Raw genomic sequence first — 27,863 nt, forward strand, 5'->3', positions numbered from 1 at the left:
GTAGAATTCTCAGTGTACTTAATGTTAATATCATTCAATACAGGAAAGTAAGAAATTTGGGCACATTGTAAATTAGCCCTGGAGAGGCTACACCACTAAACAAGAATACTTTTAGACATACCACATATAGGCACTTGTCATCTCCATGTCAGTTGCCATAATTGTATTTGTGCATTTAAGTCCATGAAACATGCTTCACAATCTTTAAACAGATGTGTAGGTCTCTGGTTTACTGATCTGTTCTTAGCCATCTGGAGAAGATTCAGTGAATTTAAGTTAAACCTAGGACAGAGAAAGTTAATAAAGTTAAAGTTAAATGTCTATTTTATAATATTACAAAGTTTATTTTCTACCCCAAAAGTTTCCACAAAATATTTTGATAGTTTAGCAGTTTTCTTTCTTCTGTATCTTAGAATGAGAAATGTCATTACGATTTTACAGCAAGGGGACAAAAAATGGAGGCACTAAGCTGGAAAACTTTCCCTACTGATTTTCACATGCTCAAAATTATGAGGATTAAGTGAGCCATGGTAATGTAAAATCCGCTATTTTCTTTAGCCATGACAGTTTAAACATTTGTGATTTCAAGAAACAGGCTTCACTTTAAATAATACTATGGGCATAACTAAATCTTTTTAGATTCATTGTAGCCTAGTGTCTATCTTAAAAAATACCACAGGAGCCTAAAATGAAATTGTAGCTACTCCTAATTTTCTGCGTTTAGTTTCTCCTTACTGCAGATACTTGAAGGGTCTTTTACCTTGGAAGCTTCGTAGTAGGAGGTGTAGCTCTCATGTCCTTCACAGATTTCTTTAAAGGACTACTAGACTTGATGTATTGTCAGCTGCATTCTACCATTAGCAAAATCCATTCGGGTAAGAATGCATAGGAGTCAGAGACAAGAATCAAAAGCTGGTTTCCAACAATGTTTATATATTCAGAATACAAAAAAGTATTTCTACATCTCAGTAACATAAACAACATAAGTAAAAAGCCACAAGAAAAAAAACCACTGTAATAATAAGTATGAAATATATTAACTAAACTTTGTATATTATATATTGGTGGTACTAATTAAAGGTTCCTGGGTCAACATAAGGATAAGCAAGGAATTCCCCTAGTTTGTTGCCTTCAGAATCATAATGCAGCATTCTGAAACAGACATCACAAAAGAAACATGGATCCTCTGGTGCAAAGGTGTCGTTGTTTGTCACCCATCTGTAGTTTAAAAAAAAAGTATATGTTATATTATAGCTGGGATTTTTTTTTTATGCTTTAATATTCTATGACTTATGGCCTATAACAGCAATTCTCAACAGAGATTACATATCACATATTTACATTATAATTCATAATAGTAGGAAAATTACAGTTATGAAGTATCAACAAAAATAAATTTTATGGTTGGGGTCACCACATCATGAGAAACTATTAAAGGATCATAGTTTTCAGATGGTTGTGAACCACTGCTCTGTAGCAATACATAAAAAACATTCTCACTACTGCTTCAACAAGCTATACCAACACAGTAGGGACATACACCAGGAAATGCTGCAGAACTGTTTAAGATTGCCGCTTATGCAAACCATCAGCAGCACACACATTTACGAGAGCTCCTGTCCTTTAAGTAACTCACTTGTTTTCTAATAATCACCTTGGGAAATTAATAGATCTACATTTTAGAGACCCCAGAAGACTTCCTTAAGTTATGTAATCCGGGCTGGCTTTCAGAGTGCTGGGATTATAGATATGTGCCCACATACGCAGATATTTATTTTAAAGCAAGGCAGACGTACAAATAGTATAGAGCATGGCGTTTCTACACGTAGTGACCATGTCTTCTAGTTACTCTACAATGTATCAAATAATTGGAGATGATAGGTTACCTTACTTTGCCATCAAAATAGAGAAACACTTGAATTTGCATATGATCCCTGCACGGGGGCCATAATGTTCTACATCATTCTTATTTTAACAAAATTGGTTAGTTTAGGGGGTGTAAGGATTTTAATCTAGGTTGAAGATAAAAATATTACAGTTTGGTCTATACACAGTATAGGGACAATGTTCACCTGAGATTATTTCATGCTGTGTCACTGATCACATGAAATTTCTGTTTCTAAGCTTCTCTTAAATTTATCATTTTAGTTTAATTTTTTTCTGATGTTCTGAAAAACCAACCCCTGGATTTTCATTTTGGTAACTGATTTCTATTTTCCTAATGATCCTTTAGAAAAATACTTTGATAGGGAATCCAAAGCAAACTGAAGATACTAAATTCTCAACTGTTTCCCTAAATAGGCCAAAATTTTTGGCTCTGATTAACAGGTATCTGAAGTGCTGAAAGTGAAAACCAGTACCTTTAAAGGAAAGAAAGCTGTCACTCACCTAGCTGTATACATCTTGCAAACAAAACATTTTCTGGTCCACAGCCAATGCTTCTTGGTAAGAAGGGGATAAAGTGTTCTATCCAAGCAGTCATCGTGATGCGCAAGCCTTTCACAAGGAAAGCAGATTATGTGAAACACAAATGCTATACCTGCTCCCCAACATTAGGAACATAGTTTGAGCCTTCTATATTTTGTTCACAAAAGATTTCAGTAAACTGATTTCTTACCTTGGATTAAACAGCTTGTACCTAATCTCATTACTGGGGATGTAACTTAGTTCTAAGTCTTGCCCAGCTTACTATAGGGCAAGACTATAGCCACCTGTGCTGGACACTTTGCCCAACATGCTTTTCAGAAATCAATTTCTCAATTCCCTTTATGATAACATGCTGTGACAGTCTAGTCTGCATGTAATTATTTTTTTATGTATTTCATCATATTCTAACACCACACTGTTATTTGTGGAACACAGTATAAGCAAGGCTGCCCAGTGATACCTTGCTTAGATTACCTGGCTCTTACTACATGACTTTCTCATTATGAAAAATAAAAGATTTGGATCCTTGAATGACATGAATTATGATTTTAATGTTAAATGTCAGAACTACAAAATGTAAGTGCCACTAACCAGCAGCATGGTGCTGGGTAAGTCATAAACCCTAAAGATCTATTAGTTGTAAAATTTACAAACTAGGTTTAATCTCAGCTCTGCTGGGTTCCTGACATGGATGGTTGTGGTCATCTTGTGAGTGCTGGAAGAGCAGCCTGTGGGTGTTGTATGGTACTTATGTGCATGTAGGTACCTGAAAAGGACATGAGATACTCTGCACCACTACTCTCTGCCTTACTGCCCTGAGACAGGGCCTCTCAGTAGAACTAGGCTGGCAGGCAGGAAGCCCCAGTGATCTTCTGTCATTGCCCGCCACAGCACTAGAGTTACAGGTGTACAAGGCCAATCCTGGCTTTTCATATTTGAACTGGTCTTATCCATCAAGCCATTTCTTCAAACACCTCAATTCTAAACTATTCATTTTTTTGGAATTTACTCAACTTCCCACTATAGAATCACTATTTCAATTAAATTTAGATACTTAAAAATATGGAATTTTAATGCTCCAATAAATACTTTTTTTAATAGGTTTTCTAATACATAGTTTTGATTTATAGACAGTTTCTTTTTATTAAATAGCTCTGGCTGACCTGGAATTCACAGAAATCTGTTTGTCTCTGCCTCCCAAGTACTGGGGTAATAGGCCACATCTACTAGATTTTCAGAAAAATTAACAGGGTGTGCCGGCTTCCCACTGCATGGAAAGCAGATGCTTACTGCTCCCAGGCCAAGCCACAGGGAGAATTCTTTAATTCACTGAATTTCTCTTAAAGCTACTTAACCTTTTGTAAGGAGACAGAAAAGTAGTAGGTAAACATGCTTGCTTCTGAGCTTGATGACTTCAGTCCAATTCCCAGGGCCCCAAGCACATGGTAGAAGGACAACAGACTTCCTGCTAGTTGTCTTGACCTTCACACTCTTGCTGAATAGCATGTGTCCTCCTCCCCACCCCCAATTAATGGCACTTTTTAAGATAAAATATTCTCCAAGTGATGCCACATACCTTATGTCTGTAATAACAACAACATGTTCGCAGTCTCCCTGGTGACAGTATAAGTAAGGAAAGCCAAGTTTAATATTCAAGTCATTAAATGTGAAATCTTCCATTCTAGCGGTCTGAAATTTTCCATATCCTCGATCATGGGACTCTGACCATTCTATAATAGTTCTGTTTTGGGGGAAAGATAAGGATAAAGCATTATTATTAAAACTTGAACAGGAAAGAAAAGAGTATACCTGCAATGTTTCATACAATTTGGCCTCCTTATTAAATGGATCGTTGCCATCTAGAAGGGAAGATAATGGTGGTTTGTGAATTCTTGGATTAAAAGAACAGTGAATTTGGACTAGTAGGTAACAGCATTGGTCACCAAACCTGATGACCTGGGTTCAGTCCCCAGGATCCCCACCGGAAGGAGAAGATTAACTCCTATCAGTTTTCCTCTGCTCAAACTTGTGCCATGGTACAAGCATACACCTAAGTTCCAAGAGTGAGAAATGTTTAAGGGGAGTAGGGGTGTAGAGAGGATTAGATACTGAACTTTTTATCCGTCTGAGTAACAGCTCTTCTTTAGTCTTGGGTTTTTGTTGCTTTGAGACAGAGTCTGGCTCTCCTGGAACTCACTATGTAGACCAGGATGGCCTTAAAGTTAGAGTCACTTCTGCCCTTTTCATCTCAGTAAGGACCAGTTTTTTAGGATGCTGTTTTTAGGATATGTACCACTTGTAGAACAAACAAAAAATGTATAACAATGCCACATTTTGTCCTCACTTTATTTTTGACAACAGGGTTTTTGGTTGTTTTTACATATTTAGCATATACTGAGATTAGAATGTTACTATTTCTTAGTTTCAAGTGCTAATTAAGGTGCTAGCTGGTGGTGGCAGCAGTGCACGAATTTAACCCTACTTAGCATTTGGGAAGCAGAGGCAGATGGATCTCTTGAGTTCGAGGCCAGCCTGGTCTGCAGAGCGAGTTCTAGGACAGCCAGAGTTACATACAGAAACACTGTATAGTTAGGTGTGTTGGTTCACATTTTTAATGTCAGCACTTAGGGAAGCAGAGGCAGGAGGATCATTAGGTTCAGGCCATCCAGGACTTTCTCAAAAGGACAATCAACAGAAAACAAAACACAAAGACTTTGAGAAGATTTTTGGGAGTAGTACCTGCTTAAGTCTCTACATTCTGGGTACCTTTTGTCATTGTAAAAGGTTCCTTCAAAATAAAAAAAGGCTGATTTGTATAGGTCCTGCAAGAAAACAGATGGTATTTAATAAAATCCAGTTGTAACAATTTAAGTATTCAAAATCTGTACACCATAAAATCACAAGAATACCCAGCAACTCATGTTTGGGGCCCCTCTCTGCTGCCATAAGCTGTCACTCCTCAATAAAACCCCACACAAGAGAGAGGCTCTTTTCAATTTTACCCTTTTGCTGTTTTAATCATAGTGAGACTCAAGAAAGGTAACTAAACTGATTCTAGTCAGCCTCACTGCTCACTTCCTAGGTGCAGCTGACAATTATTTCTGTATCAGAACTAGAAACTCGACAGTCACAGCTTTGGTGGTAATAACGACAAAGATCTCTTAGTTGTTTTTCAGTTCTTTTATATATAAAACTTTCCTATTTTCAATAACTCTTAGAGCATGGATGTCTATTTTTTGGGAACAGAATTTCTCTGTATTATCTTGGCTGTCCTATCAGTCTGTAGATCAGGCGGGCTTCCAATTCAGAGATCCACCTGACCTGCCTCCTGAGTGCTGAGATTAAAGGCATACACTACCAGGATTTCTGTTCTTAATCAGTCTTGCCCCACGTAACACAGTAATAGGCACAAATGGCCTCAATTCTGAGGCTCTAAGGGGTGGCCATGATCCTCACTACAGCAGGCACCGAATCCTCAGGGTACACTGTATCTAATGTCCCGGCTGGCAGCTTCAACACAAACCTGTCCAATGTATGCTTCTGAAGCACTCAGAACTGTAAACTAAAATATAAAATAAAGCTTCAAGGGCCAGTGAGATGGCCTGGGAAGTAAAGTGACTGCTGCCAAGCCTGAGGGACCTAAGTTTGATCCCTGGGCCCTCAAGGTAGAAAGAAAACCCATTCTCACAGTTGGTCTGTGGACCTCCACACATGGACAGAACTTGCCTACAAACATACACAAGTAAAAATTTTCTTTATTTTTTCGAGACAAGGTTTCTCTGTAGCTCTTGCTGTCCTGGAACTCACTCTATACACCTGGCTGTCCTGGAACTCAAATCCACCTGCCACTGCCTCATAAATGCTGTGATTAAATGACATATAATTCCATCATTCAGAGGACTGCTGTGAGTTTGACGCCAGCCTCGGCTACATAGTGAGTTCTGGATCAGCCTATGTTACACAGTGAGACCCTGCCTTAAAACAAACAGCCAACTAATGTCCTAAAACAATGAATAGTGCCTTTATTTTGTTTCTTCTTTTTTTTTTTTTTTTTTTTTTTTTTGTTGTTGTTGTTGTTGTTTTTTCGAGACAGGGTTTCTCTGTGGTTTTGGAGCCTGTCCTGGAACTAGCTCTTGTAGACCAGGCTGGTCTCGAACTCACAGAGATCCACCTGCCTCTGCCTCCCAAGTGCTGGGATTAAAGGCGTGCGCCACCATAGCCCAGCTATTTTGTTTCATTTTGGAAACAAAGTTTGGTATGCATACAATTTTGTTCATCATATAACACTTGAATAAAACTTCAGAAGTGACTTGAGCAACTTAATGCCTTCTCACATTATTGCTTATTTATTTACAAAGAGAACTCTAAAAGAGCAAGAATGGCTTCCACCAAAAGTTACCTGTTAATAACCTCTCCTCGCTGCACAGACAGGTAACACAGATTTAATCCCAGCACTAGTGAAATCGGAGTAGAAGAACCACGAGTTCCAAGCCAGCAGGACACATAGGAAGACAATATATTTGATACTTGATCAGAAAATACTAGCACTGTCTACACATTTGTTTTAAAAATACAGTTCCATTCTAAAAACAATTATAATAAAAAAAACCCAAATATCAGCAAATTCTTTTCCACTTTAAAGTTATAGGGACTTAAATACACTGGAATTTTATCCGAGTTCTGGCACACTGGCAATGACTCATTGCACAAACTTCAGGCCCTGCACACCTCGTCCACAACTGCCAGTGGGGCACACGCTGGGGAGCCACCGAATCATCAACCCGAGGACTTATTTTCACTTTTCTTTGGTGTACACAACACAGAATAATTTTGGGAAAAAGCTGAGAATACTGAACATAGGTAATGAACACATGAGGTTCACCTATTCTCTGTATTGATTATATGCTTGAACCCTTACAAATGAGGGGAAAAGAACCCCAACAACACTGCAAAATACAAATGTCAATGAAATAGTTTTTTTAAGGCTCATAAATTGTTAGGCTCGAGCCAAGCCATGATGGCACACACCTTTAATCTCACCACTTGGGAGGCAAAAACAGGTGGATCTCTGTGAATTCAAGGTCAGCCTGGTCTACAGAATGAGTTCCAGGACAGCCAGGGCTATGCTATGCAGAGAGACCCTATCTCAAAAAAACCAAACCAAAACCAAAACAAAAACCCAGTAACAACAACAAAAAGATGCTAGGTTCAGTTAATACCTCATTTATTGTTATCTGTCCTTCTAAATGCTTTTAAACTTCATAGGATTCTAAAACATCGCTGAAGAAGAAGAGACAAATGAAGCAGATTTCTGAACAGATAAATAAAGCCCTGTGCTAGAAGCCTGCTGGTGAAGTTTAATCACACTGTTTCTCAGGGCCTCATTACCAGATAGCCATCCACAGCTAGAAGCAGGGGTTTGGAGGGGAAAAACATGGATCTGACTTCAGCCTCCACCACTGCTTGCTGAACTCATGACTGCTGTTTCTTTCCAAGGCCAGCATATTCTGGGCACATAACTTCTACACGATCAGGCTATTATTTAGTAGACAAAAGCAGAAAGAATGTGGCAGCATGGCTGTAGATATCATTAAATAAGGCAGTATTTAGAGGGATAGTTAGTGGTTCTGAGCAATTGCTGTTCCAGAGAAACTGGGCTTCATCCCCAGCACCCACATACCAGCTCACAACCCACATGGGAGCATACAAGCATCCCTAATTCCAGGTTCTAGATCCAGTGCCCTCTTCTGGCTCGCTCAGGCATTGCATACATGTGGTACAGACATGTAGGGAAAACACCCATACAAATTTTTAAAAATGTAATAAGACAAACTGTTTAGTTCCTGCTTAGAAAACTGAAGGGTTTAGCACCAAGGTGCAAATTCTATAAACTGACTAGTCCTGCTGACTAGGAATGACCGGCACAGCTGATTCAAACAGCTCTGACCAGTGTGACAGATTGCTACAGAAGGTGAGTTTAGATTTTTCACATCAATTCTTTTTGCCCTCTTGTTTTCAAAGAAAAAAATCTCCATGTAGCCCCAACTGTTCTGGAATTTGCTATGTAGACCAGGCCGGCCTTGAACTGACAGAGATCTGCCTGCCTCTGCCTCCTGAGTGTACCACCATGCCCAACTCATGTTAAATTAATTTATACTTATACCTTCCTTTTCTGCTGGGTTAAGAAAGCCTGCAAAAGACCAGTGCTTTCTTCCTTGAGAAAAAAACAAAACATTTCCTTAAAATTCCATTTGTTTCTCTTTATCATGGCAGATATCTCCCCAAGCACTGACAGGACAATTTGGAAGAGTTTACATATGTTAAAACCATCTTCAACATAACCACAGACATTCAGTGTAATCTCTGCCTGAGCTATGATGCTGATTTCCATGTCAGTCACTAGAAGATGGTGGTTTATAGGGCAAACAGATGGAAACTGCACCAGGATATACTAGGCACTGTAATAGACACAAAGCCTGGAATCGAGTCTGGAAATGTGACTGTGAAACCCCCCAGATGCACGGTAAAATGCTTCTGCCATACCATGATACTCAAAACAGGAAAATGGAACACATGGAAGACAGACACACAAATTCAGTATGTGAAGCCACATGGGATGCTAACATGGAGCTCAAAAATCAAAGAAATAAAATGTACATGGCTGGTGGGAAAAGACTGACTTTTGATCCTTCTCCAAGTTCCAGCTTCACCCGACTTGTCTCAGGTGTCATTTTATGTGCCTGCAGAGATGCTCTCCTCAGCGGGCAAGTCAACCCTGGCTTCTCTGCCAAGGCGGCACCAAGCAACAGAATCTCTTGTCTTGAGAATTCAGCGATATTAGGTCATTGTTTAGGTAAGCCCTCCCTTACTTCTGAAAATGTTTTTGGCAGCCCACCTGATAATTCGCTCCTCTCCAAGAGGTACTCGGGGCATTTCTGTCTCATGAAGAGTGCCCTTATCAGGAAAGGCCAGCAAAGATCAACTTTCCACATCTCCTTGTCTGATATTGGCTTGTGTACTTATTGCTCCTACAAGCAGTGAAGGAGTGCAAATGACAGGCTCTTAGCGAACTCCAGACTCTTCCTTGAGGTAGTTAAGGTGGGCTGAAAACCTTACAGCATTTTAAACAGGAAAGGATGAAGAACAAAATCAAAGCAACAATAAGGCCAGGGTTGTAACTCAGTGGAGAATGCTTCGTTAGCACTAAATAAAAACAAATGAAAAAGGAAGCCATGGTGAAGTCTGACTGTAAGAAAAAAGAAAAGAAAAAAAGAGGCCAGACAGCTAGCTGGTCAGTATTAGCTCAGAAGTAAGGACATCCCAGACCAGCTGGAAATGGCGAGCACCGAGGAACACAGATACCGCCTCTAAAAGGCTGGAGGGAAGGAAAAGAAGACATGGCGGCACCTCAGTCAGTCACAAGAACAATGAGACAATCAACACTCATGACCCTGCTGCAGCAATTACTGTTTCCTTTGCTTACTGTTTTCTTCTTTTAAGGGGGAAGGGAAAGGTCACCTTACTTTGCTGATATGCTCCGGGGCTTGGTCTGGAGTGCTACTGAATTCTCCACCAATCTGGAGGTCGCTGACACAGCAAATTGAATCCCGCAGTTCGGTTAGCTTCTGACTGCCCAGTACCAACACTGTCTGGTATGGCTTGTGTTCTTTGTGCTGAAGTCAAACAATAATTAAGTGTTCATTATAAAATCCAGATAACCACAAATCCCACCAAGACCTCATCTAAATCAAGTTACTACTTTCCCCCACTTGAATCAGGGTTTTTCTCTGTGTAGCCCTGGGTGTCCTTGAACTCAGAGAGTGACCTGAGTACTGGGATTAAAGGTATCTTTATTAAACCTACCCCGTTAGACTGGACAAGGTTCGGTAGTCATCACTTGCCTAGTATGCACAAGCTTCTGAGTTTGATTTATAGTACTGAAAACAAATCACATTCATAAGTTGGCACTCTGTATTTTCTTAGTTTCTGTATTTGTATATTTCATATCCATTAATTAGAAGACCAACCTACCAAAGTTGGCTTAGTGGTAAAGTATATATCTACCATGCACAAGGTGCTGGATATAATTTTTTGTTTGTTTTTTTTTTTGAGACAGGGTTTCTCTGTAGCTTTGGAGCCTGTCCTGGAACTCACTCTGTAGACCAGGCTAACCTCGAACTCACAGGGATCCACCTGCCTCTGCCTCCCAAGTGCTGGGATTAAAGGCATGTACCACCACTACCCAGGGGAACATTTCTTATTAAAACAAATACACCTTGTCAGTCCTAAAAAGTAAGATGTCAGACTGTATATGCTAACATTTATTTTGAAACCTGCGTTAGAACTCAAATAATTAAATACCTTGTTAAAGTTCCTTTTAGGGACTGGTGGTATCCCCATGGTAAAGTGCTTGCCAAGTATGCTTGCGGGCCTAGGTTCTACCCCTAATACTCAAACAAAACCAGGTTTCACTACTGACCTTATTAAATATAACAGGGTATAAGATGTTCACAGATAAGATGAGCTCCCCTTCTTCGATCATGTCTTCTGGATTTTTAGGTTTTTTCCCAAGTGCATGAGATTCCTGAAGAAAGAAAACAAGACCTTGATTGAAATCAGTCACTGTAACTCAGCTAAGAGACAATGCAATGCAGAACCCCTAGTGAGGGCTCCAGTCAGCCTTGGGTTTGATGGCTGATGGAGGAGTTACTTTCATTTAATAAAGAAACTGCCTTGGCCCATTTATAGGCCAGCCCTTAGGTGGGTGGAGTAAACAGACAGAATGCTGGGAGAAAGAAGCCGAGTCAGGGAGTCGCCATGATTCTCCCACTCCAGACAGACACAGGTTAAGATCTCCCTGGTAAGCCAGCTCGTGGTACTATACAGAATATTAGAAATGGGTTAGATCAATATGTAAGAGCTAGCCAATAAGAGGCTGGAACTAATGGGCCAGGCAGTGATTAAAAGAATACAGTTTCCGTGTAATTATTTGGGGGCATAAGCTAGCCATGCGGGCAGCTGGGTGCCGGGGACACAGCCCATGCGCCCCTTATTACAACAGATGGCCAATTCCAAGTGAGGAATGGTTTGTCTCCTTATGCTCAGCTTCACCTACTGTAATAACAGAATACTTTTTACAGACTGTTTTTTGGGAATGGGCACATAAAACATGTAAGAAGACATTTGGTGTTATATGCTTAACAACCAATGATAAACAGGAATATTAGCCAATTGCTGTTCTGAAAGGCATTTCTCATCACTACTCCTTGTTTACAGCCTTTAATATGCTTATAAAATCAGTTTTTTATGTACACTGTGTTTTCTTTAAATTTTTTTATTTTTATTTTTATTCTTTTTTAATTAAAATTTCCACCTTCTCCCCGTTTCCCATTTCCCTCTCCTCCTCCCAAATATTGCCACCTCCCCCCACTCCCCTCCCCCTATCCCCACTCCTCTTCTCCTCCCCCCACACCATTCCCCCTCCCTCTCGATACTGAAGAGCAGTCCAAATTCCCTGCCCTGCAGGAAGACGAAGGTTTTCTATCTATGTCCAGGAAGGTGAGTGTCTAAACAGGCTAAGCTCCCACAAAGCCAGTTCATGTATTATGATCGAAACCTAGTGCCATTGTCCTTGGCTTCTCATCAGCCTTCATTGTCGGCCATGCTCAGAGAGTCCAGTTTCAACCCATGCTTATTCAGTCCCAGACCAGCTGGCCTTGGTGGGCTCCCTAAAATCAGTTTTAAGAGAAAGCTTGAGGTTCAGCAATCTACTCAGGATTGCAAATATATATTATCTTTAATATACCATATTGTTTTATATGTGCTTAATAGTTAGGGGCCACTAAAGTACAACAGTTTTGTTTTAAAAATTAGTGAGAACATGGGCTGGAGAGATGGCTCGAAGGTTAAGAGCACTGACTGCTCTTCCAGAGGTCCTGAATTCAATTCCCAGCAACCCACATAGTGACTCACAACCATCTGTAATGAGATCTGGTGCCCTCTTCTGGCCTACAGGCATACACACAGACAGAACATTGTATACATAATAAATAAATATTAAAAAAAATTAGTGAAAACAGCTGCGCGGTGGTGGCGCACGCCTTTAATCCCAGCACTCGGGAGGCAAAGACAGGTGGATCTCTGTAAGTTCGAGGCCAGCCTGGTCTACAAGAGCTAGTTCCAGGACAGGCTCCAAAACCACAGAGAAACCCTGTCTTGAAAAACCAAAAGAAAAAAAAAATTAGTGTGAATCAGGGCTGAGGAGATGGCTTGATGGTAAGATCAGTGAGTGCTCTGCTGAGGTCCCAGGTTTAGGCTCCAGCATCCACACTGGTAGACAACACCTGTAACTGCAGTTCCAGGGGATCTGATGCCCTCTTTTGCCCTCCATGTGGTGTTACATTTGTACATCCAGGTATGCAAACATACACATAAACTAATAAATATTTTTGTTTTTAAGAAGTGGGAGTGATATCATGCAGAGTAGGAAGTTCTCTCTACAGAAGGAGCCATTAGGCTGAGAAGATAAAATGAAATAAATTACTTTGGAAGTCTGGAAAGTGATTCCCACATGCAGGAGTGTTTGAAGAAGGGAGAAGCTGATTGTATTCTGCAACTAAGCAGTATATGCAAACCAATACTTCTCACTATTCCCTCCACCCCACTGCAGATGTGAGATAGCAGCTGAGTTCCTAAACAACAGGAGGGCAGCGCCAGGGCAGACAAGCAGAGACCCTGTCCTTAAAATGTAGGGTTGTGTTTTGGTGTGCTGGTCTTGACTGGCCCTGTAGGCAGTACCTGGGAGAGCCACCTATTGGAGTATTTATGTAACCTTTCTTATAGGTTTTTTTTTTTGTTTGTTTGTTTTTAATTTTTGAAGCCAGACATTTAGGTCACTGATAAACACAGAGGTAACTGAATAGAATTATGCATGACTATGCACATAGCAAAACAGTCTGGAAAGAGCATAACAATAATGTATAGTTTTCAACAAAAACTCAGGCATGGAACAGGAAAATATGGCTCATTTACAGGAAAGTAGGAATTTTATATTAACTGACCTCAAGGAAACTCAATCATTGAAATTACTAGTTAAAGAGTTAAATTAGGAAGCCACACCTTTAAACCCAGCGCTCAAGAGGCAGAGGCAGGCAGATTCTGTACGTTCTCTCTGGCATCTCTCTGCCCAGCATGTTCTACAAAGTGACTTCCAGGACAGCCAGAGCTACACAGCATCTTGAAAAAATTAAAGGTAATTAATGAGGTCTAGCAGATGGCTCAGCAGGTAAAGAGTCTGTTGCCAAGCCTGGCAACCTGAGTTCTTGATATTAGGAACCCTTCCAGGGAAGAAGAGAACTGAGTCCTCTAAGTTGTCCTCTGACCACAGAATGCTGTGGCAGGTGTATAGACATGGTGTATGTACCTCCTGCCCAACAGTCTCACGCATCTCTCTGAATACAATGAAAAAATGTTTTAATGACTCACATATAAATAAAAGTCTATTGAATAAAAGCAAATAAAATAAGATGCTGAGCCAGCTGCCATAAATATGGTCAGTGAACCAACAGAAACCAATTACTTAACTACAGGAAATCAGGTTCCTCAACTGTTTTAACAGCAGATTTCTCTTCAGAAAAGACAAGAAACAAGTCAGATGACACACTTCAAACCACGAAAGAAAACAGTCACCCAGAATTCTGTATCTACCAAAACTATTAGCGATGAAGGAAGAGCAGACGCTGAGGTACACAGCAGTGAAAAGGCGGTGGCTTGGAGCCACACACGGTAACCACTGACAAGGTATTTCAATAACGGCAGAAAAGGAGGGAGGTGGGCATCAAACTATATACAACAAAAATCAGTATCTAAAGTAAGGAAAGAGTGAAAGAACAGAGGACAAAGGACAACCAAAGACCTGAATAACAGAAGCTCTTTTCTTTCCCTGCTTCGAGACAGGGTTTCTCTATATAACAGCCCTGGCTGTTCTGGAACTCTGTGAGGCTGGCCTCGAACTCACAGAGATCCACCTGCTTCTACCTCCCAAGTGCTGGGATTAAAGGTGTGCGCCACCACTGCCCGGCTAGAAGTCCTTTTTTTGTTTTTTTTTTACCAGTAACCAGTGTACCTGTAAATGGATGCTCCTATTGAAAGGGCAGGCTGACAGACTGGATTGCAAAAACTTTATTCAGCTGTATGTTGTTTACAGGAGACTCATTTTAGATACTACGATAGAAACATGTTGAAAGTAAAAGGGTAGAAGATAGTCCATGCAAATCATAAAAAAAGAAAACTGTTGGAAGCATCAGGCTGTGGTGGCGCACGCCTTTAATCCCAGCACTTGAGAGGCAGAGACAGTTGGATCTCTGTGAGTTCGAGGCCAGCCTGGTCTACAAGAGCTAGTTCCAGGGAAGGCTCCAAAGTCACAGAGAAACCCTGCCTTGAAAAACCAAAAAACTGTTGGAAGCTGTTTTACTGTCTCTCTTAATCTTAAACAAGGTTTAAGAGAGATTATGAGACAGGGTATTATATGTTGATAAAAGGTGCTATACAAGGGGCTGGAGAGATGGCTCAGAGGTTAAGAGCATTGTCTGCTTACCCAAAGGTCCCGAGTTCAATTCCCAGCAACCACATGGTGGCTCACAACCATCTATAATGGGGTCTGGTGCCCTCTTCTGGTCTGCAGGCATACACACAGACAAAATATTGTATACATAATAAATAAATATTTTTAAAAAAAGGTGCTATACAGTAGTGAGACACATAATTACAAAGAGCAAAAGGATCCTAAAATATATGCGAAAAAAAGCTGATAGAGTTTTAAAAAAAGCGGGCTGGAGAGATGGCTCAGAGGTTAAGAGCATTGCCTGTTCTTCCAAAGGTCCTGAGTTCAATTCCCAGCAACCACATGGTGGCTCACAACCATCTGTAATGGGGTCTGGTGCCCTCTTCTGGCCTTCAGGCATACACACAGACAGAATATTGTATACATAATAAATAAATAAATATTTTTTAAAAAAAAGAACCAAATGATTCTGGACTTTGATATTTTTCTTACAAGAATGAACTCAGACAGTGTGGAGTGGAATTCATTAGGCAGTGGAAGAACGAACTGAACACGAAAAACAAAGACAAAAATTGCAGGACTGCAACCAGCAGTAGCCTTCTCAGGAGCACATGAGCCATTCTAGACTTAAAGGAACTAAAACCATACAAAGTAGTTCTGACCACAATTCAATAACCCTAGAAATCAATAATAAGGAAAACTGAAAATTCCAAATGCTTGACAATCTTAGAAATTCAATAGTACAGCCACGCACAGTGGTTTATGCCTGTTACCCCATCAATGTGGGGACAGGGATGACTGGGACAGGAAGGTTTTAAAGTCTGAAGCCAGCCTGGGCTATACAGGGAGACCCTTCTCAAAAAACAAACCAATGGGCTGAAGAGGCAATTCAGAGGTTAAGAGTATGTACTGCTGTTGCAGAGGACCTGAGTTTGGGTTACAGCACCCATGTAGGGCAGCTTAGAACTGCCCATGAATCTAGCTTCAGGGGACCCAAAGTCCTCTTCTGGCATCCATGGGCACTGCAGGCATGTTCATAAATTCCCACTCGGGCACACAAATATACACAATCAGAATTTAAAACAAAACCCACTTATAAGCCAACCGTAGGAAAAGGTACACAAGGGAGACAGTGAAGGGCAGCATACTGGATACTCTTAAGAGAAGCCTGTACATGGAGGACAACCTTAAACATTTATCTTTTTTATCATATGTGACCAAATCAAGATGGCATTCTAGTGAGATATACTATCCCTAGCACTGGGGATCTGAGCCTTGGCCTGGCATTGCAGGCTAGCACTCAGCCTAGACCAAATCCACCCATCTCTATTCACTTCCTGACTGCTCAGAAAGGGACCACTTAGTGTTTCCTGCTTCCTAGAAAGAAATTAGACTACGGAGAAACCATGTCTCGAAAATCAAAAAAAAAAAAAAAAATTAGAGAAGGAGTGGAAGGAGGGAGTGGAGGAGAGGGAGAGAGGCTGTCACCCTTTTCTGAGGTTTGTTTCTAAAGTGTCTTCATCATGTTCTGTATTAGCCAGTGCTAGAGAAACCTTGACTAGCTTCTGTGTAACATTTATAATTTTATATTATTTTGAGTGCCAGTGGAGTAGCATACACCTTTGATCCCAGGACCAAAGGCAGAGGTGGGCAGATCTCTCAGTTCAAGACCAGCCCGCTCTACATAGTAAGTTCCAGGCTAGCCAGAGCTACACAGTTGAGACCCTGAGGTCTCAACAAAATAAAAGCAAACACAGACAAACAATTTAAAAATTATGCTTTTAGGGGGCAAGGGTGCTCTGTACCATACCCCTACCTGGCTGCAGTCTGTGTGCTGGTTTGTACTACTATGTATGAAAGAATGAAGTTGGCCTTTATTTTACATCACATATTAAAACTAATTCAAAATGGGGCTGGAAAGACGGCTCAGCAGTTAAGAGCATTTCTTTTTTAAGAGAACCTGGGTTTGGTTTCCAGTATCCACATAGGGTTCACAACCATCTTTAACTATGGTTCCAAAAGATTTAGCATCCTCTCTGGCCTCCATGGGCACCAGACACACGGGTGCTGTACAGACCTACATGCAGGCATAATCCCCAAACATAAAATAGCTTTCTTTTTAATGTTAAAAAAAATCAAAATGAATCAAAGTTTTAAAACCTGAAAACATCAGAAGAGTGAAAAAGATAATCTAGAGAATGAGAGAAGATATTTTTAAATCATAAATAGGCTAAAGCCTAGCATTCAAAATATCCATTAACAAGACAATATACTCTAATTGGTAAAGAATTAGAATAGCCCAGGCTGGCCTTGAACTCATGATCCCCCTGTCTCCACTCCTTCAGCAAATCCTACCGAAGTGCCTTTAATCCCAGCACTCAGGAGGCAGAGACAGACTCTGTGAGTTCAAAGTCAGCCTGATCTACAGAGTGAGTTCAAGTACAGACTCCAAAGCTACAGAGAAATCCAGTCTCAAAAAACCAAAAAACAAACAAAAAAACCCAAAAAACAAAAGAAATTAGAGTTTAGAATAGATGTTTTTCAAAGAAAATATACCAATAATTATATAAAAAATGCTTACCATCATTAATCATTAGGAAAGGACAAATCAAAAATAAAATTATAAAATAAGATAGGTGTCTACTAAGGTGGTTATTCTAAACAATGTATGAATTGAAAAGGATCTGAAGAAACTAAGATTCATGAATTACTAGTAGGTACAAAATGCACCTTTTTTATGGGAGACAATAGAACTAATGCAGAATTATCACATGTCTATAAAATTTTAAGCAATCACTATAGTGCCTAGCAACTCCACCCCAGCTGTATCACGAAAAGAACTGAAAACAGAACTCAAACACTTACTTATACTTCAGTATTATTCACAATAACCAAAAGGTGGGCCGGGCAGTGGTGGCGCACGCCTTTAATCCCAGCACTCGGGAGGCAGAGGCAGGCGGATCTCTGGGAGTTCGAGGCCAGCCTGGTCTACAGAGCTAGTTCCAGGACAGGAACCAAAAAGCTACGGAGAAACCCTGTCTCGGAAAAAAAAAAAAACAAAAAACAAACAACAAAAAAAAACAAAAGGTGGGAACAACTTAAAAGCTAACAGCGGACTAAGTAATAGAATGTGGTGCATCCATGTAACAAAAGATTTCATTTGGCCATAGAAAGAAATGAAGTTCTAACATATGCTACAACATGGAAGAAACTTTAAACTTTATGCTAAACCATACAGAAAGAAAACTATCATGGAATTCCACGTATGTGAATATGTACATAGACTAGCAATTTCAGACAGACCAGGGTTACCAACGAAAGGAGACTAAGTCATTTCTTACCGGGTACAGAATGTCTGGTCCTGGAAGTGATGATCAGTGAACATCTTTGTGAATGTCCCTCCCCACTTGGATTTTCAAGACAGGGTTTCTCTTGCTGTTCTGGAACTTGCTCTGTAGACCAGGCTGGCCTCGAACTTAAAAGATCCACCTGCCTCTGCCTCCCAAATGCTGGGATTAAAAGTGTAAACCACCACATCTGGCTAGTCTTTGTTACTTTTTGATTGCTTTTTGAGACAGGGTCTTACTGTGTGTCTTGGTTAGCCTAGAACTTGCTACAGACACCAGGCTTGACCTCAAACTCAGTCACTTTCACTTTGTCTTAGAGTTTCACACAGGAAGCAATAGATTAAATCTATAGTTTTAAAAGCTGAGCGTGCTGGTACGTGCCTTCAATACCACACTTAGGAGATAGAGGCAGGTTAATCTTTGAGAGTTCAAGGTTAACCTCATCTACAGGAATCTGCTCCCGTTCCAAAAAAAATATGGTTAAAGTAAAATTAGGAGCAGAACAAAAGGTTCCAGGAACAGAGTGGTAAACAGGCATAAATTTGGCCGGATACTGACAGTAAGAACAAACTAAAGCAGAAGTCAGGCAGAGAGGTAGAGTCAAAGTGTGGTCCTTTCAGCTCCATGGGGAACGCGCTCTAATTAGCTCTTGGTGACTAACAGTCAGTGACATTCTCAGCTTACTGTCTCAGAGCAGAAAGGGGTGGAAAGGTGAGACTTACCATTTCATAAGCAAATGTTTCTTGTCTACAGGCGCGATCTATTGTGATGTTCTCTTCTCGATAGTCCAAGAGCCCCTTCCTAACACTGACATGGACACATGAAAACAAAACAGTCAACATGCTTTCCTGAATATTTAAAATATCTTTTAAAAAAAGATTTTTATTTTATTTGTGTGTTTGCATGCATGTGTGTCTGTGCACATGTGTACCTGGTGCCCACAGAGGACAGAAGAGGACATCAGATTCCTTGGAACTGGAATTACAGATTTGTGAGCTCCTATGTAGGTACCAGGAATTGAACTCAGGTTTTCTGGAGGAGCAGTAAGTGTTTCTAACCACTGAGCAATCTCTAGGCCTTTTTTTTACTGTTGTTTTAGCAGGGATAAGAATCAAACCCAAAGTTTCACATATACTATGCAAGCACTGTACTACTGAGTCACACTAACCAGCTCCAATCTTAATATTTTACACTACTTTTAGACTGAATCACAAAAATAGCACAAGACTGTTTCCCTTATGTCTCTCTCCACAGCTTCCTCCTTCCAGTGTCTTCTGGGATCACAAAATCACAAGCAGGAATTAACCTCCGCACAATGACTATTAGCTACTGATGGCTTCCAGATTGCACGCAACCTTTAATTTAGGGCTGGCTTTTTCCTCCCCTGTTCCAGACTCCTATCTAGGATCCTACATGATGTTTTTTCTTTCACCCTTTATGCTTGTTCGTTTCTCAGTCTCTCCTCATCTTCATGATTCTGACACTGCAGAAGAGTGTCAGTGAGTCAGTTTACACAATGCCCTTTAATTTAGGTGACTACAGTTTCCTTGGACTGGAATAAACAGCATCTTGTCAAGAACGTTGCAAGACTGATGGCACTATTCTTGGGGCAGCCCAGTCCAAGAGTCCGGTACTAACATATAGCGTTATTAATGATGCTCGCATCAATTCTGCTTGCTCAGTGCCCCACAGAACAGTACTTATTTCCTGTGCAACAGGTAGAGATTTGGAGAGAGGTTCTTTGAGACCATGCAATGCTGCTTCTTTATGCACTCATTCCCCCCCCCCCCAACATTATTTACTGTGGCACATACCTAATGATTTTCCCCCACTGGAATTCTATTGCAAACTAACATGGCTTTTCTTCACTCATTTGTTTTTCTTTTTTAGGTTTTTCAAGACAGGGTTTCTCTGTAGCTTTGGATCTTGTCCTAGAACTAGCTCTAGTAGACCAGGCTGGTCTTGAACTCACAGAGATCTGCCTGCTTCTGTCTCCCAAATGCTGGGATTAAAGGTGAGCGAGCACCACCACCGCCTGGCTTCTTTGCTAACTTCTGCTAGTACAAACTCTACTCACACTCATTTTATTCCACGGGTTAAAAATCTAATATTATTTGTTGCTCAAATTGTCCTAGCTTTGGTTATGAGGAACCCCAAACATTCAACAGGCTCTGATCTTTTATTATTTTTGGTAGGGGAGGAAGGTGTGTGTTCCTTAGTTTTTGGAAACATGGACATTCAAAACTCATGCTCTACTTTTCCTATGCAAACCCTGGCATTAACTCTTCTAGGAGCCCGAGTTCCTTTACCGGAGAGGAATTTTTTGTTTATTTTTAAACAAGGTTTCTTGTAGCCCGATCTGTTCTTGAACTCACTATCAAGCAAGGGAGGACCCTGAGCTCTGATTCTCTTGCCTCCAACTTCCAATCATTGGATTACAGATTACACCATCATGCCCAACTTGGGAGACAAATTTAGAAGCCAGTATCTAGATATTGTGTTTTGATTACTAGAGTTAGTGCTTCTACACCTTTTAGCTGAGACAGGCAAAATAATGTATGTCTGTTAACCCATGTATGGACAAGTAGCTATATTTTCTGTGCCTCCGTTATGTATTAAAAAAACCTAAGTTTACATATATACTTTTATGTGTGTGTGTGTGTAAATGGAGGTCAAAGGTTGACATTGGATGTCTTTATCATGTTCCTTTATTTTATTTTAATTAATTTACTTATTTATTGTAATAGGATCTTACTATATAGCCCTGCTAGCCTGGAACTTGTACACCATGATGGCCCTGAACTACCATCTCAGTGCTAGAATTAAAGGCATACATTACCATATCTGGGTTCCCCTTATTATTTTTTAATTATCATTATTTTATGTATATGAATGTTTTGCCTACATGTCAGTCTGTATACCACCTGAGTGTCTGGTGCTCTTGGAAGCCAAAAGAGAACATCAGATTTCCTGGAAATGGAATTACAGATGTTTGTGCACTACCATGTGGGTGCTGGGAATTGAACCCAGGTCTTCTGGAAAAACAGCCAATGTTCTTAACCCTTAAGCCACTTCTGTTGTACTGTTCTTGGGCTCCCCATGTCTCTGCCTCACTGCTGTAGGGTTAGATGTGCAGCACTACCTCTTCCACAGCAGGGGCTAGGGATACGATTCAGTTGCCATGCAAGCACCCTCCTGACTGAGCCAGCTCTCAAGTCTTCTACTTGGACACTCCAAACCCCAAACCCACAAGACTCATCACTGTGAGAAGGATGGCTCTGAGGACTGGCACCGGTTATCGGTTCAAGTCCAGTAATCAATCAGTTTCCAAGCTGCCACACTACAGTCTGTGTTAAGTACCAACAGGTGAGTAGTTCTTCCTTCAGCCGTACATCACCACCAGCATGCGGCTCTGAGCCAGTTCTCTGTGTCCTCCTTAATGCTGTCATACATTTGCTAGTTTTTGTATCCTATTTTGGGCTTTTGTACTCATACGCAGGCATACATTTTTGTGTGTGTGTGCACGCGCGTGAGTGTAACCCAAAGGGCAGTCATTAGTGCTGTTCTTCAGTAGCTGTTCACTCTTTAAGTTTTATTTACTTATTTATTTTGGTTTTTCAAGACAGGGTTTCTCTATGTAACAGCCCTGGTACTGGTTGTCCTGGAACTTCTTCAGTAGACTAGGCTGACCTCAAACTCAGAGATCCGCCTGCCTCTGCCTCCTGAGTGCTGGGATTAAAGGCGTGCGCCACCACTGCCCTGCTTAATTTACTGTTTTTTTGGTGGGGTCTCACTAGACCAGGGTAACCTTTCATTCATAGTCTGTCTGCTAGCCTCCTAAGTGTAGGGTTACAGATGTGAGCTACCACATCCAGTCTGCAAAATATTTGTAGTATCTTAAATACATATATGTAGGAGAGTATTTAACACACTGTGGGAAATCCACACGGTAGAATAAATAATGAAGCTATAATGAAGATTGAAATCAGTAACTTCCGAGACATAGTAATGAATGAAGACAGCAAAGCCACACAGCATATGGTAACCCTGGAAGAAAGGTTAGCTGGGTCCAGCCCATTGGTTCTTACCTACAAATAGACATGTTTCTACCTGTTCTGTAGGAACGAACCTTCACGTTTTAGATATTTTTCGTTTGCCAGCTGGCACTCATTAACTCTGTAAATAAAAAACAATGGAGAAACCCTGTATGTATGTAGCCCATGAGAGACGTGCCAGCTAGCATCCTAAAGTGTACACGGCCTCCACCACACCAATGCTCAGCTCCCACAGTGCACTGCAGTCCACAGCACCGAGGCCCGGAGGTCTTCCTTGCCGCTTTCCCTGGCACACTCAGGGTGGCGCTCCACCACAGTAACATCATTGCCCCCCAGGAAACACAGGCAGGCCCTCTCTCAAGGGTCCTATTCTTGGGGAAGAAAGACCCTCCTCCTGCATCCTCTCAGCCTGAAGTATAGGACATTCCTAACATCCGTTCTTCCATATACTCATATTTCCGTTATTGTTTCTGTCAAGATGCCATTTCTCCAATCTTTCTTAACATTTTTTTTTTTTGCTTGTTTTGTTTTTTAAACTGGAGAGTTTTCCGTATAGTCCAGCTGGTTTCAAAGTTGGAGTAATCTTCCTGTCTCCTGCACCTAAGTGCTGATATTACAAGCATATACTACTACGCTCAGCTTTGAAGCTAACAGTTCTTTAGATTAAGCTTTCTCCATTAGAGTGGCTGTTCTGCTTCTCCTCCTAATTGAACTCAGACTGCTAAAGGAGATAAATGGAAACAACATGTATAGAGAGGTTGGCTGTCTGCAAGGGCAGTGGTAGGAAGCGAGGGAATGGGAAAGCTTAGTGAGACCTAAAATGTGTGGCATTCTTGACTCCTCATTGTTGTGGTTACATTCTCCTTGCTGCTGTTATGCCCTAAGGTAGTCAGGGCAAACCAGTGTTTCAGTTTTGTTTTGACTTTGGAACAGGAGGTCAAAGCCAGTGCCTTACGCATACTCTGCAAGTGTTTGCTACCAAGTGCATCTTGTTCTGGGGTCTTTTGAGACAGGGTCTAATTTGTGGTCTAAGCTTGCCTGGGACTTGCAGTGACCCTTCCACTTCAGCATTTCAGCCAGGACTGGAAGGGGTTGTAACTGTGGTCCACATACCCACATCACCATTCTTAAAAATTTAAATGTAAACTATTGGCTCATATCTCTTCCCCTCATTTTCCCATGGAGTAATTTTGTCCTATACCTGGCTCTTTGTAGTAAATACTTTTCTCCAAAGTCACAGGCTGTCTTTTGGTATTTACTGTGCTTCTGCCATAAAAGCACTCTATCAGTTTCTTCTCACTGTCTGTGATGAGTCCCAGGTTTATTGCGCTTATATCTACCTTAAATTACCTATCACCAGTCATTTCCTGCAGTAAGTTCTCTTTGGAATCTCATTTCCTAAATGTGTTTCTGTGATATTTGGGATTGGTTTAGAAGAGGCCCAATTTAATGGTGCTTTTCTGTCATTCTAGCAGTCTAAAGTTTGATTTTTATTTTTACAGTTATTTGTTTAGTGTGTGTGCAAGCAAGTGTGCTCTTGCTATGGTAGATGTACGGAGGTCACAGGAGGATTTATGAGTAGGTTCTCTTTTTTTTTTTAAATTTATTTATTATGTATACAATGTTCTGTTTACATGTATGCCTGCCCGCCAGAAGAATGCACCAGATTTCACAGATGGTTGTGAGCCACCATGTGGTTGCTGGGAATTGAACTCAGGACCTCAGAAGAACACTTAACCTCTGAGCCATCTCTCCAGCCCAGAGTAGATTCTCTTACTTCCACTATATGGATTCCAGGAACTGAACTAAAGTTGTCAGGTTTGATGGGAAATGCCACTAATGGTGGCTCAAAATCTAATTTTAAAATATCATTTCTGGGGGGGCTGGAGAGATGGCTCAGTGGTTAAGAGCATTGCCTGCTCTTCCAAAGGTCCTGAGTTCAATTCCCAGCAACCACATGGTGGCTCACAACCATCTGTAATAAGGTCTGATGCCCTCTTCTGGCCTGCAGGCATACACACAGATAGACTATTGTATACATAACAAATAAATAAATAAATATTTAAAAAAAAATATCATTTCTGGTTTGGGTCTTAGGATGAGAGTTATGGACCTTCCAATTTTGTGGTTCTCTTTTTATTGTAAAACTTCTACAGTTTCTTTTAATCCTTTAAATGGTCCAGATGGCTGGAGCAGTAAAGAGTGCTTGGCCATACCAGCGAGGGGGATGGGTAGATACAGCAGTTAAAATTGTTATGTGTGAAATGCAATAAAGGTGTTAAATGTTTTGGGAAACAATTTTACCATTAGCATATCTAGTATTAACAATTCCTTCTCTGAGTTCATGAATTAAAACCCTTTGTTTTGCCTGGTGGTGGTGGTACACGCCTTTAATCCCAACACTTTAGAGGCAGAGGCAGGTGGATCTCTGTGAGTTTGAGGCCAGCCTGGTCTACAAGAGCTAGTTCCAGGACAGGCACCAAAGCTACAGAGAAACCTTTTTTCGAAAAACCAAAAATAAATAAATACATAATAAAAATAAAACCCTTTGATTTAAGTTGTTAAAAATTTGAATACTGAGAGGTGGAGAAATGGCTTAGCAGTTAAAAAGCACTGGCTGCTCTTCCAGAAGACCCAGATTCAATTCCCAGCACCCACATGGCAGCTCACAACTGTCTGTACATCTAGTTCCAGGGGATTTGGCACCCTCACACAGGCAAGACACTGCATAAGAATGAATACATCTTTTAAAAAAGGAAAAAAAAAACCCCTTAAATACTAAAGCCAAGTTATTTAGCTTGTTATGACAAGGAGGATGGCACAGAGCAAGAATCCATTTCTGACATGTGTCTTCTTTCCCTCTCCAATGCCTGAGTGTGCCAAGAAGCTTCTTCATCAGAAAGGAATACAGGCCAAGTGGTGTGGCACACACCTTTAGTCCTAGCATTTGAGAGGCAGAGGCAGGAGGATCTCTGTGAGTTCAACGCCGGCCTAGTCTACAGAACAAGTTCCAGGACAGGCTCCAAAACTACACAGAGAAACCCTGTCTCAAGAAAACTAAAGGAAAAAAGGAGGAGGAGGAGGAGGAGGAGGAGGAGGAGGAAAGGGAAACAGAGCGGCAAAAATTTATAATTAAGGAATTTTAGATTTCTGTTCTTAAAATAGCCTGGAACAAGGCTGACCTTGACTTTCTGGCAATCCTCATTCCTCTGTCTCTCAAATATTGGGATTACAAATGTGAGCTGCCACTCTTGCTAGATTTTTGTTTTTATTTTTATGTTATTGACAGAAGAAAGTTTTAGGAAAAGATAAACACAGAGATAGATTTAGGCTGTTTTGAAAAGTTGACCATTTTACAAGATTATTAAGATTAATTAGTGAGCCTGTCGGCGGTGTCCATACCTTTGACCTGTTACAGAGAATCCGTCTTGAAAACCAAAACCAAACAAACGAACAACTGGTGCTCCTTCCTTCCTTCTTTCCTTCCTTCCTTCCTCCCTCCCTCCCTCCCTCCTTCCTTTCTTTCTTTTTTTTTCCTTTTTTTGAGACATCATATATCCATGGATGGCCTGGAACTCACTATCTAAACCAGGCTGGCCTCAAACTCACAGGGATTTGCCTGCCTCCCTCCACCTCCCTGGGATTAAAGGTGTATGTCATCTTTCTTACAAATGACTCTTTACCATGGGTATTTCAAGAAACACTACCTGAGTTATTTAGCTTGCATTCCGAAATCTAAACAGATTAAGTCTATATTAAATATAAGTACGGATTTGAATATGTATTGTATATCAGAGGTTTTGTGTTTATAAGGTTTTATTTTAGATGTAAAAATATCACCCTTGTCAGGCAGTCAGTGGTGGCGCATGCCTTTAATCCCAGCACTCAGGAGGCAGAGAGACAGGAGGATCTCTAAGTTTGAGGCCAGCCTGGGCTACAGGGTGAGTTCCAGGACAAGTTCCAAAGCTACACAGAGAAACACTGTCTTGAAAAACCAAGAAAAAAAAAATCACCCTGATTATGCAAAATGGTACTTTTGGAGCGACAAACTGATGTACCAGTGGGAAAACTGTGCCCCAGACTCAAAAGGTTAAAGCAAGGGAGTCCAAATGTTTAAAAAACAACAAAAATCAGTCCTTGAATTCACTATGTAACCGAGGCTAGCCTCTAATTTGCATTCATCTTCCCGACTCAGCTTCCTAAATGATGGAATTGCAGTCATGAGCCGGGACACCAAACTCAGTGGTTGAATTGAAGTGGTGGGAATGTGGTGAATACTACACTTTCCAAAGAAGGCCATTCCAAAAAGGCTCAGATAAATAGCACAAAGGCTAACACGGTAGTTTAGTGATAGGTTGTGCTTCACCCCAGCACCAAAACACATAGCGTAAGACAAAACAAAATCATACCATAAAGTCACGAGATCAGTGTTCTCAGGGATGACTTCTGGGTCTTCATCTTCTTCGAGGCATCTCAGTTTATCAAGGCTTAGAAAGAGGGAGGGGTCAGGAGGAGAAAGGAAAAGCAACATTTTATGACCAGCTGTGCATTTTTCAACAGCGGGTCAGAGCTTGTCCTAAATACATCACTAAATAATTAAGAAGTCTTATGAAATCCAGCGAGCGGCTCAAAGGAGGCCAGAATTCAAGACAATGGTTTTTGTGCCGACGTTATACTCAAAGGATGGATTTGAGGAGTTAGTACTGTCAAATGGAGAACCATTACAAAGAAGTTTTATATTTCTACCCCCAGGTAATTTTGGAGAAATTTAAGTAATAACATATTAACGACTACCACTAGAGACTACGGTTAATTCGGGCTTCAACACTGCTCTGATGAAGTGTTCTCCAGCCTCACGCACTTCCATTGTCCAAATGTCACTGATATATACCGCTGGTACTCCAACAAGCGTTTTCAAGATCAAAGAATAGCAAAGTCTTTTACGCAATTGCCGTGTCCCGTTACTGAATCTATCCTCATAAACTGTACTTTTGGACCCCGGCACCTCTTCTCCTTCCGGAAAGGGTTTGGGGGTGGGGGTGGGGGAGAGAATGAAGGTTAAACCACTGTCCCTCGCCCGGAAGAGTCCCCGGGGAGCGCAGGGACGAGGCTGCACCCTGCCGTACCCACGCTGAGCGCCGAGACCGCGCACTCACCCGCACACGACCCTCAGCTCTGCCGCCGCCTCCAGACTGCAGCCCAGATCCCGGGCCACCGCAGCATCCTCCAAGCTGTTGTCCGACGCCCCTCGGTCCGCAGGCTGCCCGACTGCCTGCGGCTCGCTCAGCGACAAATCCCGGGCCCCGAGCCGGCCGCGCCACAGCTCCCCAAAGGCGCCCACGTGGAACGCCCGGGTGTGCAGCTCCGGAAGCTCGTACTCTGGGAAGCTGCCGTGGCTCGCACTAGAGACTGGGTGCTGCGAACAACTCGCACCGCCGCCCTGCGGGTTCTCCGCCATGTCAACCGCGATCC

The 27,863-nt window shown here is 41.3% G+C and overlaps 1 protein-coding gene across 1 annotated transcript; it reads right to left on the reverse strand.

The window, feature by feature from the left end:
- Positions 1–151: 151 nt before the first annotated feature.
- On the reverse strand, positions 152–27,863 carry Snapc3 (small nuclear RNA activating complex polypeptide 3). Its single transcript, XM_057784095.1, has 10 exons — positions 27,548–27,863; positions 26,801–26,878; positions 19,059–19,143; positions 10,907–11,011; positions 9,951–10,100; positions 5,167–5,249; positions 4,004–4,168; positions 2,389–2,496; positions 761–1,218; positions 152–282 (listed from the first exon to the last, which is right to left on the reverse strand). Exons 1-9 carry the CDS (start codon positions 27,847–27,849, stop codon positions 1,071–1,073), a joined length of 1,224 nt encoding a protein of 407 aa, XP_057640078.1. The 5' UTR covers positions 27,850–27,863; the 3' UTR covers positions 152–282; positions 761–1,070.

This window comes from Chionomys nivalis, chromosome 11, assembly GCF_950005125.1.
Source record: "Chionomys nivalis chromosome 11, mChiNiv1.1, whole genome shotgun sequence".
In the NCBI taxonomy this organism is placed as follows: Eukaryota; Metazoa; Chordata; class Mammalia; order Rodentia; family Cricetidae; genus Chionomys; species Chionomys nivalis.